The sequence below is a fragment of the Heterodontus francisci genome, chromosome 19 (assembly GCF_036365525.1).
Source record: "Heterodontus francisci isolate sHetFra1 chromosome 19, sHetFra1.hap1, whole genome shotgun sequence".
NCBI lineage: Eukaryota > Metazoa > Chordata > Chondrichthyes > Heterodontiformes > Heterodontidae > Heterodontus > Heterodontus francisci.
In genome coordinates, this window is record NC_090389.1 from 76,520,718 (window position 1) to 76,537,477 (window position 16,760).

The 16,760-nt window shown below is 40.4% G+C and overlaps 1 protein-coding gene across 3 annotated transcripts in view; it reads right to left on the reverse strand.

Moving 5' to 3' along the window:
- Window positions 1-698: 698 nt before the first annotated feature.
- spdl1 (spindle apparatus coiled-coil protein 1) overlaps window positions 699-16,760 on the reverse strand; it is a 60,631-nt gene continuing 44,569 nt past the window's right edge. For 2 of the 3 annotated variants that reach the window (XM_068052034.1, XM_068052035.1), the window contains exons 11-12: window positions 15,985-16,351; window positions 699-3,031 (exon numbers count right to left, since the gene is read on the reverse strand). In XM_068052034.1, the coding sequence (XP_067908135.1) occupies window positions 2,869-3,031; window positions 15,985-16,351 (530 nt within the window). In that variant the 3' untranslated portion in view covers window positions 699-2,868. Of the gene's footprint in view, window positions 3,032-14,002; window positions 14,717-15,984; window positions 16,352-16,760 lie in introns of those variants that run through there. The other variant, XM_068052036.1, reaches the window with a different exon arrangement.

A 16,760-nucleotide genomic window follows, 5' to 3' on the forward strand; every position in this document is an offset into this window, starting at 1 on the left:
CACTATGCATATTTAGTACAATGGCAGGTATGCTTTAGTGCTACATGATGCATAATCTCAAACTATTTCCACCATCACCACCGATCTAGACCTATAACCATAAGTATCAGCATCTCACATCTGGTACAACCCAAGCTTAGAAGATGTATATTTATAATTGGACCAAATGGTTTACAGCTCAAGTGAACGGAGTACGAAAATTACACAAACTCAGCATTATTGAAAGTGAAAGCACTGACTTGCTGCACTTTTTACTAATAAAAACTGTATGTTTTGTGCTCAGATGGTTGCCGGTGCGATAAATTGTGCTTTTAAAAAAAAACCCAGAAGTTCATCGCGTGTGTGCATAGAACCAGGAACAACTAGAGCGTGTAGTCTGCCCGAGCCATAACTATATGCAGTACAAAATAAGATTGCCCCCAAAACAGAACTGTACTTCTCTCAATGTTGTTTAATGGAAAAGCAAAAGAATAGTAAATCCTGCCCCTCCATAAAAAGAACCAGAAAAATAAAATGGAATAAGAATTTAAATTTTATTTCCATTTTTACATTGATTAAAATACATGGGCAAATTACCAATATACAAACCTCAATAACAAATTTAGACAGTTAGGTCATGGGGACCAGAAACAGAAGTAGAGGATAAAGACAAAAATTCAAACATTTTAGAGTTTCTGTGAGAGGAAACACAGGGTTGCAATGTTTAATTTACATTTTTCAAAGAATATCAAACTGTTTGTAGCAAAGCTAGAGTTGTTTTTTGATTGTGTTAAATAACCAATATTATGTTGTAGTTCAGCTCATAGCCCTGCATAGTTGTTCAGACCAGCATCAGATAATATTCAAATAATTATGGCACCCCTTTATGATACACAACATACTATAAAACAAATGTGTAGATTATATTATAAAGGCCATGATCACAATACATTCTGACTGTAATTAGTTCAATCTAGGCACTCCATAATATTGTTCTAGTAAGCTTTTAGAAACACAGGATACCAAACAAGATACTTCATGCAGACCTCCTGTCACCGTTCAGACAAACAAGACGAATAGGTAGGCAGCAGTTCCCTGCTCTAGGCCTAAGCAACATTTGAGCCAGACCACAATAAAGATCTTGGGCAGGGGTAACTTGCCCAGTTTTCCCATATGAAAGACAGTCCTTCACGGTATTCCAGGAATATACACAATTCTGCTGTTCTGGGGATAGGGATGGAATCTTGGGACACAAATGCTTGCACTCCCCGAACAGTCATTGCATTTTGAAGTAATTCATTAAATACTTTGGGGCAGTTTGAAGAAATATAAAAGCAACTCTCTCTTTCACATCAACAGTTTTTAAATGACTGTGCCAGATACATTGTGGCCTAAACCACGATTGGTTGTACTTCCTGACACTCAACAGAAGCACATTGGGCAGGATTTTATCCTGTCCTTGGAGAAAGGAACAGAGATGTGGTGGGGGGGCAAACAAAATGGCAAGGGGTGCTGTTCCCAAAATCGCCTGGACCCCCTTCAACTTTGTTCGGGGTGGGGAAGGCAGAGGACGGCCTTCCCGCCCCAGGCCAATTGGAGCCCTTTAAGCAAATAGCCACTTAGGGGCCTCTTCCCATCACTCCAATTTTATGGCAGGCGGAGGGGCCCCACTACCATGTAGAGACATGCCAGGTAAAGCCAGGCAGCCTCCTAGCGAGGTTGGGGAAGGGGGTCCCTCCTTTGGGGGCAATCCAGAGCCCCCAGAGGGTCCCCTGGGCGGCGATGGTTGCCCTCTTGGGAAAGGCACCCACTTACCTGTCCTGGGGTCTCCGAAATCCTCGGTACTGCGGGACCTCCTGCAGTACCACTGCTCCCAGTGGTACTGCCGGTACTGCAGAGCTGCCAGCCTGCTGATAGGCCGGAAGCTCTGCAAGCGGAAGCCCATCCCTTAAAGGGTTGGCATCCCCAACAACGAGCAGTTTGGCTGCCTGCTGAGAGATAGCAATGGGGGTTTGACGGAGGGCTGTGACAGGTTCTTCACCCACCTTCCGGCCTGCTGCAATAAAATATGGCCCATGCCGTCACTGGAAAAAGGATATAAGTACACCCTTTCACTATATCATAATCAGCAGTGCCGTGGATCAACAGGTGAGAATTGCATACGTATAGGGCAAAGGAAAACTTCACTAAGGCCAGAGAACCCTACCAAGTGACTTATTTCCAACAGTTTAATTGGGAACAATATAGTTACAGATCAGTAGTACCTTTTGGACTCACTGTCAGAGAGAAAGAGGGGGTGGCCATAGAATAAATATTGCTCAGCTTCAGCAAAATAGAAGCACCTGCACTTCTTATCCTATTTGATGTTAGTTTGTTTGAAGTTGTTAATCCCGAATAAAAAGAGCCGTAATAAATTAGGGCTCCCAGGTTCCAACAGGCTTTTCTTATGAAGTTCCTTCTGGAACCATGAATGCCCAGTGAGGCAATCTGTGCAATTTTTAAAGCTGACTTATGTTCTTCTGTAGTTTTTTTTTGAAGTTTCATCCTCCTCTTCACTCATTCCCCCAGTCATGGGAGGTGAAATGCAAGCTTCCTATGTAATTTCTTATATGCGGAAAGGTTCAGAAAATAAAAGATTCAACACACTGCCAAACAGAAATGGACCATAACCGGCATCTCTCATTTACAATACCACATAATACAGAGATGCACATTAAGTTTAATTGGGAATGCCTGATGCAACAAATGCCTTGCAAGCCCCGAAGTGTCAGCTTCTAATCATGACAGTAATATTCCACATGTACAGATTTACTTACATATGCCCCCAGATAAAAACATTGAAAAGGGCACTCAAGTCTTCAACACCAGAAAGATAGTTGTATATTTTGTTTACTGTTGTGCACACTGAGATTCAACGGTGGGCTGAGATGACACATGGATGACTGGGTGCAACTTCGGCCGTTTAACCTTTTTCTCCAGTTTCAGCTCTGTTCTTTCTTCATCCACTTCCTCCTCATCTGGCTTTTCTATCTTCACATCAGCAATGGATACCCTACAGCAGAGCATTCAAACAATCTTCCGTATTAACGGATCAAGCATGATACAGGTGGCAAATTCAGAGATTTATCCAGCACCAATTCAGAAATAGTGAATATATGAGTAGGTTATAATATAGTTCTAGCCTCAGTAATGTTTCTCACAATTGAGACCAAAATTCACAACATTTGGGATTACATTTGAATACTTTTAGATTAAGTGAGAGAAATTTACAATAATACGTTAGAAAACACCCTGGATAAATCTCAACCAGTCTACAAAAACATTTAAAAACAATCTTTATAGAAATTGTTAATCAGTATACAAGTAAGGACAGTGTATCAATGATTTAGAAAATCAATCCTATTTCATCTGCCGTAATTTCATGATTCAATATTGAACTGGGATGTAACCTGGCATTCAACCTAGCCCTATAATCCATGCACTAAACTATAATCACAAAGAAATTACAACACCAACAGGCCAAGCAGTCTGGTTTGGTCTTTATCCGCTACACAAGCAGTAATCCTATCCTCATTTGTCTGTCATGTTCCCGTGTCCATTTACCCTCAACCTATCAAATCTGCCCTTAAATGTTGACATGGTCGCCGTTATGCTCTGGAAAGCCAGCTGGTGAAGGATAGTACTGGAGCCAATCTTTACTCTGTTTTACATTTATATACAGAGTTAAGCATTATAGATATACACCTTCTAACGCAACCACACCACAATTTCAATAAGTGTCTCTTTATATGTGCTCGTGAAACCCCAGTTAATGCCCACCATCTGCAGATAATTAAACAAAATTATTTAACAGTCCCTGCTTTAACGACCAGATTCCATATTGCTTTCCACAGCCTCCTAACTTTATATTAAAAAAGGTTTCTCCACCTCGCTATCTTAAATCTCTTACATTTGAGTTTGTATCCATAGCCCTTTGCTATAGACCCCTCAAATCGCTGGAAACGATTTGTTTCTATTTATTCTATCCCACCTCATAACAATTTTTCAATTCTTTCAAATCATTCCATAATGTCCTCTGGTCTAATGAAAACAACCCCAATTTTTCACGTCTTTGTTATTTCTCATGCCAGATAGCATTCTAGTGAAACTGCACTGTACCTATTTCTATTGCCTTAACATCCATCCTGTAGTTTATAATGGGCCCAGCCTTGGAAACAAGCTGTAGGGTTTTACCACATTAGGAAAAGAAAACATCAGTTCCTCCCTCTCTTCACTGGGTGAACAAATTATTATAGTAAAAAAAAAGCTACAAAGTTTTACATTTTGTAGTAAGGTCTCAGACTAAAATCACTGATGGCAAAAATAGTTACAGTGCAATATTGAATCATATATACCCATGTATATTGGATTAAACACACCAATTCAATAACTTTGCTGCACATAAAGCAAAAAGCTCTGGAGATTTTTTAAAAAGGCAAGTATACAATTAAGTAGCAATACAAGTATGCGGACAATATAAGACACTGTGTGGCCCTTTTTGCATAGATGCAGGAACCATTGCATAACTCATCATAGGGTGTTGTGACTTCCAAAAGCCAGAACGTGACTTTTTTTTTTTATAAAGAACAGCATTTCCCACAGACAAATGACAAGTTCAGCTTTTAGAATAGGTCATCAAATGACAGCCCCACCGTAGGTTTAAAAATAAGTGATTCTCTCTGTCTGACATAAGCATGTGCTTATACACTACTGCAATTCTGAAAGACTTACCAGTTGCAGCCATTGACTGTTCCTGTTTCTCAGAATCATCTATCTAAACTATATAACCCTTGTCTTTCAAGTACAGGAGATTTTTTTCATGAAATTACAGCAGTCTACAAATCAAATTCTTTCAAAAATATTTAAGTAAAATGACTCAAGTTCTTAAAAGTTCACAAATACAGAGCTTCTAATTAAAGAGCATAGATTTTAAGATGTATAAATTTAAAAAAAACTCAAACCAATAATCATGTTGACTAATTTTTTTTTTTTGAGTACTATAATGGTATAATTTAACTTTTTTAAAATCTAAAACTTGCTTTTGCTCTGGACATTCAACCTGCATCTGTTATAGTAATTAAAAAGCAGAAAGGACCACTCAGCATTCATAATATTAACAAGAATTGAACTGTACCAGTGCCATACCTTAGTGCCGTGCACATTAAACCATAAACAGTCCAATGGCTGGACTTGTATTCAAAGCTGGAAATCCTAGTTTCAGCTGGCATTTGTACTTGGGAATATAGTTTATAAACCTAGTTGTAGTCACCGGGAAAATTGGCACCCCTTCTTGGATCACTGTTGACAAAACTAGGGGAAGCAGCCTTGCTGGAACCTGTAGTAATATCTACACTCTAGTTCTCACTCAACGAGAGACATGGGGCAGAAGTAATTAGAGTCATAGAAACTTACAACACAGGAGGTGGCCATTCAGCCCATCATGCCTATATCAGCTCTTTGAAAGAGCTATCCAATTGGGCCCATTCTCCCAAATTTCTCCCTAGCGCCTCAAATTTTGTTTTCAAGTATATATCCAACTCCCTTTTGACTGCAGCCCTCAATATGAAAATGTCTTATAAATCTTGAGTAGAAAATGAACATACTCAATCACCTTTAGCACAAGAACATTTTGGCTAATTTTTCAGCCACTCGATCAGTTTGGAAAATCATGTGTTATGTGCTTTGACCATGATAGGAAGTCAAACCAATTACAGCAAAAGTTACAATGGATCAGTATGCTACAAATATTGCAAGGATATTTACTGAAAGAATGCTAATAGCATATCAAGCAGAATCATAGAAGATAAAGTTATATGGTGCAACATTAATGGATGACCCATTATGCATTAAATGATAGAGTGAGGGGTCCAGTCCATTGGTATCAGGAACATCTACTTCAAAAGTTATTGCAATGATATTAGGATTTCATCTCATGCAAATTTAAGAATTCACACCATTTTATTTTAAAATAATGCATTGCAAGATTGGCAATGGACTTTTTGGTAGTTCATCGGTTTGCTTTGTAATTTAATAAGTGATTCTGATGTATTTTGTATTCAGTTAGGTATGGGTCATTCGTGCCTGCACATTTGAAAGAATGAGATAAACATTTACAGGAAAAGGTATTGAAAGTTAGGGGAAAATGCAGAGCAATGGGAATAGATTTCTCCATTAAGAAGCTGGTGCTAGATCAGGCAGTGGAGCAAATAGCTTACTTTGTGCTGAAATTTCAATAATCTTCCACCGTAATGGGCATTTATAAAAGTACTATGAAGGGCTTTAAATATTTTGACACAAGGAAGTACTATACAAATATCACTTTCCACTTTTTAACATCAATATTAATATCTAAAAACTCTTATAAGTGCAACAGAGGTCAGTTGCAGCATAAAATTTATGCTCCATCCCAACCAACCTTAATTTTAGAAGAGCAACCCTGTGCATTATTGTGACTTTACAATCCCCAACAATAACAAAGCTTTGATAGTTATTTCTTATATCCATTGATATGGATAAAATGAGAAAAAAAAAAACTTATCCAAGCTTAATGTGTGTACTTTCTAATTCTTTTCTAATTAGATTCTTTGCTCCCCCCACCCCAACCACACATCACATACACTGTCCTTTGCCTTTCAGTTCCTTTACCATCTCCATTTCATTTACTTCCATGCCATCCATCAACTTCTCTCAGTTCCACAACTTCCTTCCTTAAGTTTTTTCTCTTCTTTCTCCCATACCACACTCCATTTCTTAACTTGGTTTTCTCACTTTTCACTCCATCCCACTTTTATTTGCTTCCTTCAGTTAACAAGTCCGCTTTCTGTTCATTGGCTCTCATTTCCAAATAATGCTCCTTCCCTGGGTTTTCTCATTATCTTTTTGCCCTCACATACTCTTCCTTGGCCTGGTCACTCCTCCTCTAACTCTAATATTACGCCTTTTACCCTTCCTGTTAATGTTCCACCATTATAGATATTCCACAAAATGTAAGTGGAAATCCTTAAGATTATGGGCTGAAATTTATGTTGCGGCGGCAGCCGTAAACTATGGGGGTGGACTGCTCGTCGCAGAGCCGCTGCGATATTAAACGCAGAGGCTCATTTAAATGGCCAGGGTGGACCACTCACCCCCAATGATGTGGAGGGGGCAGGTGGTGCGTCCCCGGCAAAGGGGTCAAGCGCCCTTGTGCAGGTGCGACGCCATTTTTAAAAGTGCTTTGAGCCCTTACATTTCATTTGAATTTTATAAAGAGAGAGTGAGAATTTACTCAAAAGCATGAAATAAATTTTTCTAGCCCCTCTCCCACCTCCCAATAACTAAACACTTTTTTTTTTAAGAGATACAGCACTGAAACAGGCCCTTCGGCCCACCGAGTCTGTGCCGACCATCAACCACCCATTTATACTAATCCTACACTAATCCCATATTCCCACCAAACATCCCCACCTGTCCCTATATTTCCCTACTACCTACCTATACTAGTGACAATTTATAATGGCCAATTTACCTATCAACCTGCAAGTCTTTTGGCTTGTGGGAGGAAACCGGAGCACCCGGAGAAAACCCACGCAGACACAGGGAGAACTTGCAAACTCCACACAGGCAGTACCCAGAATTGAACCCGGGTCGCTGGAGCTGTGAGGCTGCGGTGCTAACCACTGCGCCACTGTGCCGCATTCCTTGCCCTCTCCCCTCCCAAAATACTTACCTTGTGCACCTGACCTTCCCCACCCAAAGTTCACAAACTTTTATCTTGACCCTTCCCACCATTCCCTACACCAATAATATTAGTTTGACCCTGCTCCCGCCTCCCACCCCCCCCACACTGAAATACCTGCTTACCCCTCCCCACCAATGTTGCACCTTTGATCTCCAAACGGAGATCTGAAGGCACACGGGACAGACATTGGGAGCGGGTAAGTATTTAATTCATAACGTTGAATAAAATTACATATTTAAATTTTGGTCCCGCTGCCAAGCAGCAGGGGGCTGCCACTAGGCCTCGCTGCCGCCAGCAATGTGGGGCTGGGCCTTCCCGGCGTGGAGGTTCGTGGCTGGCCTCTCCTGAAGGCATTATCCAGCCCCCAGCTATTGGGTGGTCTGTTAAGTTTGCCTGTGAAGTTATACAACACTAACAAATTTCCCATGGTGTTCATGGCAAGTCAGAGAATACATTTCTAGAACAACTGGAGGTCTTTATGCCATGTAGAGTAATAACATTGGCCCAAAGATTTGCAATTGATTTATGTCAAATATTTTTTTTTAATCCTTTATCAGTTTTAAAACTGAAGTATCATGAGAATGGTATACAAAAGGTTGCAGTTGGACAGATACCTGGTATTAAGCAGTATTGGATAAGGGGAAAGTGGTATGCAGCAGTATTGGGTAGGGGGAAAGCTGGACCTGCAGTTTAGTAGCACTGGGGTTAGTCCTGAGCTTTGACTGCTCATGGTAACATATGGGCATGGACAGAAGATAGGCTAGCTAACAGGAAACAGAGAGAAGGCATAAATGGGTCATTTTCTGGTTGGCAAGATGTAACGAGTGGTGTGCCACAGGAATCAGTGCTGGGGCCTCAACATTTTACAACTTACATAAATGAATTGGATGAAGGGACCGAAGGTATAATTGCTAAATTTGCTGATGACACAAAGATAGGCAGGAAAGTAAGTTGTGAACAGGACATAAGGAGACTACAAAGGGATATAGACAGGTTAAGTGAGTGAGTGGGCAAAGACCTGGCAAATGAAGTATAATGTGGGAAAATGTGAAATTGTCCATTTTGGCAGGAAGAATAAAAAAGAAGCATATTATCTAAATAGTGAGAGATTGCAGAGCTCTGAGATGCAGAGGGATCTGGTCTCCTAGTGCATGAATCGCAAAAGGTTAGTGTGCAGGTACAGCAAGTAATTAGGAAAGCTAATAGAATGTTATTGTTTATTGTGAGAAGAATTGAATACAAGAGTAGGGAGGTTATGCTTCAGCTATACGGGGCACTGGTGAGACCACATCAGGTCTACTGTGTACAGTATTGGTCTCCTTATTTAAGGAAGGATGTAAATGCTTTGGAAGCAGTTCAGAGGAGGTTTACCAGACTAATACTTGAATGGGCGGGCTGTCTTATGAGGAAAGGTTGCTGAGGAGATTACTGAGATACAGCCTACTAGGCTAGATGGGATTGAGATTCACAAGGAGGAGGTGTTAGCAATTTTGGAAAGAGTGAAAATAGATAAGTCCCCTGGGCCAGATGGGATTTATCCTAGGGTTCTCTGGGAAGCCAGGGAGGAGATTGCAGAGCCGTTGTTGTTGATCTTTATGTCGTCATTGTCGACAGGAGTAGTGCCGGAGGACTGGAGGATAGCAAATGTTGTCCCCTTGTTCAAGAAGGGGAGTAGAGACAGCCCTGGTAATTATAGACCTGTGAGCCTTACTTCGGTTGTGGGTAAAATGTTGGAAAGGGTTATAAGAGATAGGATTTATAATCATCTTGAAAAGAATAAGTTCATTTGCGATAGTCAGCACGGTTTTGTGAAAGGTAGGTCGTGCCTCACAAACCTTATTGAGTTTTTCGAGAAGGTGACCAAACAGGTGGATGAGGGTAAAGCCGTGGATGTGGTCTATATGGATTTCAGTAAGGCGTTTGATAAGGTTCCCCACGGTAGGCTATTGCAGAAAATACGGAAGTATGGGGTTGAAGGTGATTTAGAGCTTTGGATCAGAAATTGGCTAGCTGAAAGAAGACAGAGGGTGGTGGTTGATGGCAAATGTTCATCCTGGAGTTTAGTTACTAGTGGTGTACCGCAAGGTTCTGTTTTGGGGCCACTGCTGTTTGTCATTTTTATAAATGACCTGGATGAGGGTGTAGAAGGGTGGGTTAGTAAATTTGCGGATGACACGAAGGTCGGTGGAGTTGTGGATAGTGTCGAAGGGTGTTGTAGCGTACAGAGGGACATAGATAGGCTGCAGAGCTGGGCTGAGAGATGGAAAATGGAGTTTAATGCGGAGAAGTGTGAGGTGATTCACTTTGGAAGGAGTAACAGCAATGCAGAGTACTGGGCTAATGGGAAGATTCTTGGTAGTGTAGATGAGCAGAGAGATCTTGGTGTCCAGGTACATAAATCCCTGAAAGTTGCTACCCAGGTTAATAGGGCTGTTAAGAAGGCATATGGTGTGTTAGCTTTTATTAGTAGGGGGATCGAGTTTCGGAGCCACGAGGTCATGATGCAGCTGTACAAAACTCTGGTGAGGCCGCACCTTGAGTATTGCGTGCAGTTCTGGTCACCGCATTATAGGAAGGATGTGGAAGCTTTGGAAAGGGTGCAGAGGAGATTTACTAGGATGTTGCCTGGTATGGAAGGAAGGTCTTACGAGGAAAGGCTGAGGGACTTGGGGTTGTTTTCGTTAGAGAGAAGGAGGAGGAGAGGTGACTTAATAGAGACATACAAGATAATCAGAGGGTTAGATAGGGTGGATAGTGAGAGTCTTTTTCCTCGGATGATGATGGCAAACACGAGGGGACATAGCTTTAAGTTGAGGGGTGAAAGACGGCACAGTGGCGCAGTGGGTAGCACCGCAGCCTCACAGCTCCAGTGACCCGGGTTCAATTCTGGGTACTGCCTGTGTGGAGTTTGCAAGTTCTCCCTGTGTCTGCGTGGGTTTCCTCCGGGTGCTCCGGTTTCCTCCCACATGCCAAAGACTTGCAGGTTGCTAGGTTAATTGGCCATTATAAATTGCCCCTAGTATAGGTAGGGAAATATAGGGACAGGTGGGGATGTGGTAAGAATATGGGATTAGTGTAGGATTAGCATAGATGGGTGGTTGATGGTCGGCACAGACTCGGTGGGCCGAAGGGCCTGTTTCAGTGCTGTATCTCTAAACTAAACTAAACATATAGGACAGATGTCAGAGGTAGTTTCTTTACTCAGAGAGTAGTAGGGGGGTGGAACGCCCTGCCTGCAACAGTAGTAGACTCGCCAACTTTAAGGGCATTTAAGTGGTCATTGGATAGACATATGGATGAAAATGGAATAGTGCAGGTCAGATGGTCGGCGCAACATCGAGGGCCGAAGGGCCTGTACTGCGCTGTAATGTTCTAATGTTCTAATGTTGGGCAGGCGAGGCTTGTATCCGGTGGAGTTTAGAAGAGCAAGAGGCAACTTGATTGAAACATATAAGATCCTGAGGGGTCTTGACAGGGTGGATGTGGAAAGAATGTTTCCCCTTGTGGGAGAATCGAGAACTAGGGGTCACTATTTAAAATGAGGGGTCGCCCATTTAAGACAGAGATGAGGAGAAATTTTCTCCCAGACGGTCGTGAGTCTTTGGAATTCTCTTCCTCAAAAGGCAATGGAAGCGGAACTTTTAAATATTTTAAGGCAGGGGTAGATAGATTCTTTATAAGCAAGGGGGTGAAAGATTATCGGGGGTAGGCAGGAATGTGGAGTCAAGATTACAATCAGATCAGCCCTGATTTTATTATATGGCGGAGCAGGCTCGAGTGGCACACTCCTGCTCCTAATTCGCATGTTTGTATGTGCTTGGTGACATGGAAAATATCTTTTGGTCTGGCAGAACTGTAGAAGGGAAAGTGAGTTCTGACTCACTAGTAGACCTGTGCGTCTATGAACCATGGCGGGTGGGGGCGATAAGGGTATTAAGCAAGGCTTCCCAGGCCCAGCTGCACTGGTTTGTTGCATCCTAGGAGGTAGGGGCAAAGCTTCATTGTTAGCATTTTCAGATCATTTACTGGAAGTGCAGCTCTGGGCCTGTCTCTTCCTTTCGCATATACCATTAGAATGTTTACATTTTTTTTTAAACACAACACATGATTAAAGGTTTTGTTTGCTTCCAATATTAAACCAATTTATTTTATTTTTTAAAAAGGCTCAAAAGAGGAATAGGAAAAGGCACTCAAATCTCGGTCCACCTTCATCTCTCTGCTTAATAAGCTTTCTGATGTTTATATAGCACTTCTGATTTGAATTATAGCCAAAGGTGCAATCTGTCAGTTTTACACACACACAAACACAAACTATAAATTTTATCTGAATAAAGCTTTTCAAATTCTTTTAGTTTTTCTTTGAATAATTTTGAAAAATATCCAAATAAATTTTTTGAGGAACATTCCATTATCTCACTAGTTTCTATACTCAATGTGCATCCTAGGAAATTTTACATACAATATGCTCAGACTGCAGTACCTGCCTTCAGTTAAGAGAACCAGGCAAAAATATTGGGAGTGAAAAAAACTTCACATTGAAGATATTAAAAAAAACATTGAAAACTAAATGGATTCATTTAGCCATGCTACTTCGCAATTTCATTGATTGTGAAAAAATTGTTTAAACTGTTTTTTGGATATTAGAAATTTCAGTTACTGAGGAAAAAAAATTGGCAGATGAAAATTTTTCAAGAGGCATTTTTTTGTGTTGTGATGGTTCACCAACAACCCATGACAGGCAACTGTTGACGGTTAATGCCATAATAAAGCATTTACACAGGAACAGTTAATCAATGTTAAATAGTGACAAAAAAAGATTCCAAATATCATGGTAAAGTTTATGTATTTATTTATTAAAAAGGTGCAATTATGCAGGATTTAAAATATATAGCTTTTTAGACATTCTCAAAAAATCTTAGGTCGCTTTGAAACTTGCCAGTTGGCAATACAATTACATGTAATCTTGTCCACACAGCAAAAATTACTTCACCAACCATGTAGATCATGCCCATGCCCCTGGAGGGCTAATGCAAGGTTGGGGAGCTGAGGGAAATCCCTTTCCAAATCAGTGTTAAAATTGGAACTTTCACTAGAATGCAGCAGTGAAAAACGATTGAAATAGTTGTACAGGTGAAATTCACTCGACTTGATGCCTGATACAGCACAATGAAGGCTTCATGCAGAGGCATTTTAATTTCATTGCCTGGCAAACAAAGAAAAACTTAACAGTGCTACAGCATAAACTACAGGATACCACATTTATATGACCAGTGACCCACGATACATAATAGGAGTGGAAGTGGCAGGTATTTTATATCTGGCCAGTTGCAAGAGCTATATAGAATGCAAATATACCAAAGACCCATCTTGTACTTTATTTAGTTGGAAAAGTCAGTAATTCCTTGATTTTGTTCAAGTGTAATACAAACAATTCACTCAAGAGTTAGAAAGATAATTAGATGGCATTCAAGTGATTAGTTCCAACACTGTTACTCAGATTGATCATATTGTTTTGTGAGCCACTTTTACTTAATAAATGAGCAAATGAATGAGCATACCATGCAAAATATTTTACATTGTTTCCCTACTGGCTAAAAAAAAAGCAATTATATATCAGCTTATTCAGAAGGAAGGGCCACTAAAATGGCAAAAATCTTTACTAAGCCCCAATTTATTCCCATTACAACTTGCATGACAACCAGGCTCAAACGCCTCTCAGTCCACCCAAATAAATTGCAATATGCAATAAATATGTCTTTAAATGTTAAAAGCATTACAATTTTACCCTACTTAACCAGTAGAGGTGCATACTTTGTCCACAAGGCAGTGCTATTGCTACACACAACCCAAATTTTCCTTTGAAATATGAAGCTTTCAGTATTTTTATTTAGCACTGAGAAACAGTAACTAATTTTTAAAATTACATTGTGCAAAAATAATCAACATGCCACCAAAATCTACATTTTCTGGAGATGTGCAGCTGTTGAATGGACTAGAATCATTCATGGAAACAACAAGCTTTGAGAGAACAGGTATCTTGGAAACAGTATTCTTCCCCATCTCTCTTGCCACTGGATTTTGTGCTTGTAAATTTGTGGCTATGGTACATTACTACTTGTTTTTTTTTGGAGACCTTTAGTCTGTCGTAATGCATTGCAAACTTTAAACATGTATGGGTGGAAACAATACCACCACCGCCCCCACCCCCACCCCCCAACCCTTAACCTTGTTCGGCATAGAGTCATCCTCACCCTCCCCTCAGAACATTTTATATTATAAATATATTGACCACTTCAATAAAAAGGACAATATTTAGCAGATCAAGCACATTGCATTAGATTTCAGAAACAACCATATCTTTGCAACTCACCAACTTTAGATAACATAACCGATTTGGGGCTGTTTCTGCTAAGAAGCTGCTCAGTGTAATTAGCAGCAAGGTAATAGCTACCCTGTGCAAAAAAGCGTATGGCTATTATTACTGGAAGAATTTTTCCAGTGCATCTGTATGCAATCCAGAGCAAGTCTGTAAGCGAGAGAGTCACGATCCTTAAGAAAATGCTACAAAATACTTGAATGAAAAAGAATTGCTTCGATACTGTTCTCAGGAAGTCGGCAATGTTGCATTTATTGCCCATTCCTAGTGCGTACAACTTCTTAGCACGGTGCGTGATAACAGAAAGACAAAACTTTTACCAGTGATCTCAATTCTGAGGGGGGAAAAAGCGAAAGAGAGGGAGAGGCAGGAGTGAGCATACATCATCAAAAGTGGAGGAGGAGGAGGAGGGTGGTCAAGGAAACCCCGTCAGAGAATTGCAGTCCTACTACACATTGGAAGCATCAGGTTACATACAGAATTTCTAGCAGTTTACACATAGTATTTTAGTGACTGAGCAAGCATTTTATTGAGGAAGCAGTCTTTTATCAGTTGAATTATATTTTGAAGTGCCAGTTTAGCCTGTTGGAGACAGCACGGATCTAAAGTTGTTTAAGGTAGGAGAAAAGACACAAAAAGGACAAAAATAAGTTTTCAGAAAGGTTTCCATTGCAAGAAGCATACATTCAAAGTGCTCATTTTAATATTTCCTCTATCAAAATAATGAAATTGTGCATCATGCAATGATTTTGTTTGAATATCAGTGGTGTTATGAACACAGACAAGCTTATATTGGCTGCATGCAAAGCTAGCCTACTCTTGATAAATCAAAGTCACTTTTGTAGAAAAAAAAAATCACAATTCATATTGCTGGGTAATAAGAAAAGTAAACATCAAGTGCTCCAACAATTCAAATGATCAGATAATGTAAAATAAGCAACTTCAAATGACAAGATTATATTTGCTACTTGAATAATACATGACCCCCAAATTGTGGTGTGCAGGATCCTTAGACAAGAAAATGTGATGGAATAAGAGTATGTATCAATGCAATGAACAGCTTTCTTCCTGTAAGCTGCTGATTGCAACAGGCTGTCAGGTAATGTTATAATATCACACCTATTGGCTAGATCAAAAACTGCATTGGCAAAAGACTGGAACAGATCACTCGGCTGTTTTGGTGCCAATGGAACTAGCAGGGAATCCAAACAGTGAGGTTGCAGGAGAAAGCGGAACGAAAAATTGAAAGATGAACCAAAATAGGAGTTGATCAAAGTTAACCTACTGCTGACTGCATTTTTTAAACACAGAACTGGGGAAATGCAGTATTCTAAATCAGAACAAAATTTGTGAATCTGAATAAAGATTGGTAAATGAATTAGGCAGATGTTAACAATTATGTATGACACGGGTTTCAGTCCAATTCTTTTCACATTTATAACATTTCAAGCACTTTCAAAAGTAACACAAAGAAAAGCTGAGCACATATAGAAGGAAATGGAATGGAAAATAAAATTACTTTGCATTTGCAGCAGTTTTTTTTTCAAAAAGTTATAGCCAACAGAATAAATGCATGTTCTGCACCATGCTAGCCAAACAGTTTGCATTCCAAAACTGATGGTACTGAAGATTTGCAGCAGAGCAAGATAGGATTCTTAAAAAGCACACTACCTAGGTCTGTTTCCTCATTAAAACAACTCTAGTCTTGTTATACAATTTTGAGAGTCCAAACTTTGGTAAGACAGGGAGAATGGTGAAAATAAAACCAAAGAAACCAAGAACAAAGCACAGAGCATAGTTCATGCTGTAAATAAGGAGTGCAGTAGGCCAGTGAAGAATGCTGGACAAAAGTTGAAAACGAGGCACTGACCTTGTGGAGGGAGATGGCCTAGAGACTTCATTGCTGCTCCGTTCAGACAGAACTTGTACATCACTTGCTTCTTGCATGATCCGCACTCGCTTGCCTTCTTTAGAAGGTGGCTGCTTACAGGCAGGTTCCAGCTCTGTTATTTGTTTGTCACTGGCAGAGTCTGGCACTGCTTGTACTACTGGCTCAGAGCGTGGAGCCAAAATCTCATTACGCAGCACATCAGTCTGTCTGCTTGTGGTTTCAGCCACTTTATCAGATGAGGGAGTAGCTTTGACAACAGGAGCCTTGTTGGACACTAGTTGTGCTTCTTCGAGTACTTCAACTGGAAGTCTCTCCTTCTTGCGGTTTTGTGGCCGGGTCTTAACTTCTGGAATTTAAAATTTGCAAGCCACAATTTTAAAGTTAAGCATAAAGCAGTTTTATATTTATTAACAACCTTGTATTTGCTGCTACATTGCCTTGGGGGTTGCGGGGGGAGGTGTGGTGGCAGGTAGAAAGTCATGTTTACAGTCATCTATCAGCTTCACATTTTTGATCTTTACAGCATCGAGGGAAGAGTTCTTCAAAAACCTCTTAATAAAAGGAGAGAAGCTAGTTATCGATCTTAGTAATTGGTCTTACTCATTAGAATCATAGGGCTGGATTTTATTTTCCCACCATTGGGAGCGGAGACAGGCAAACGATCTTGAGCACGGCTGCTCATTTAATAGGCAGGGCGGCCGCCCACCCCCTAAATCATGTGGTGGGTGCAGCCCTCGGTGTCACTGTGAACAGCG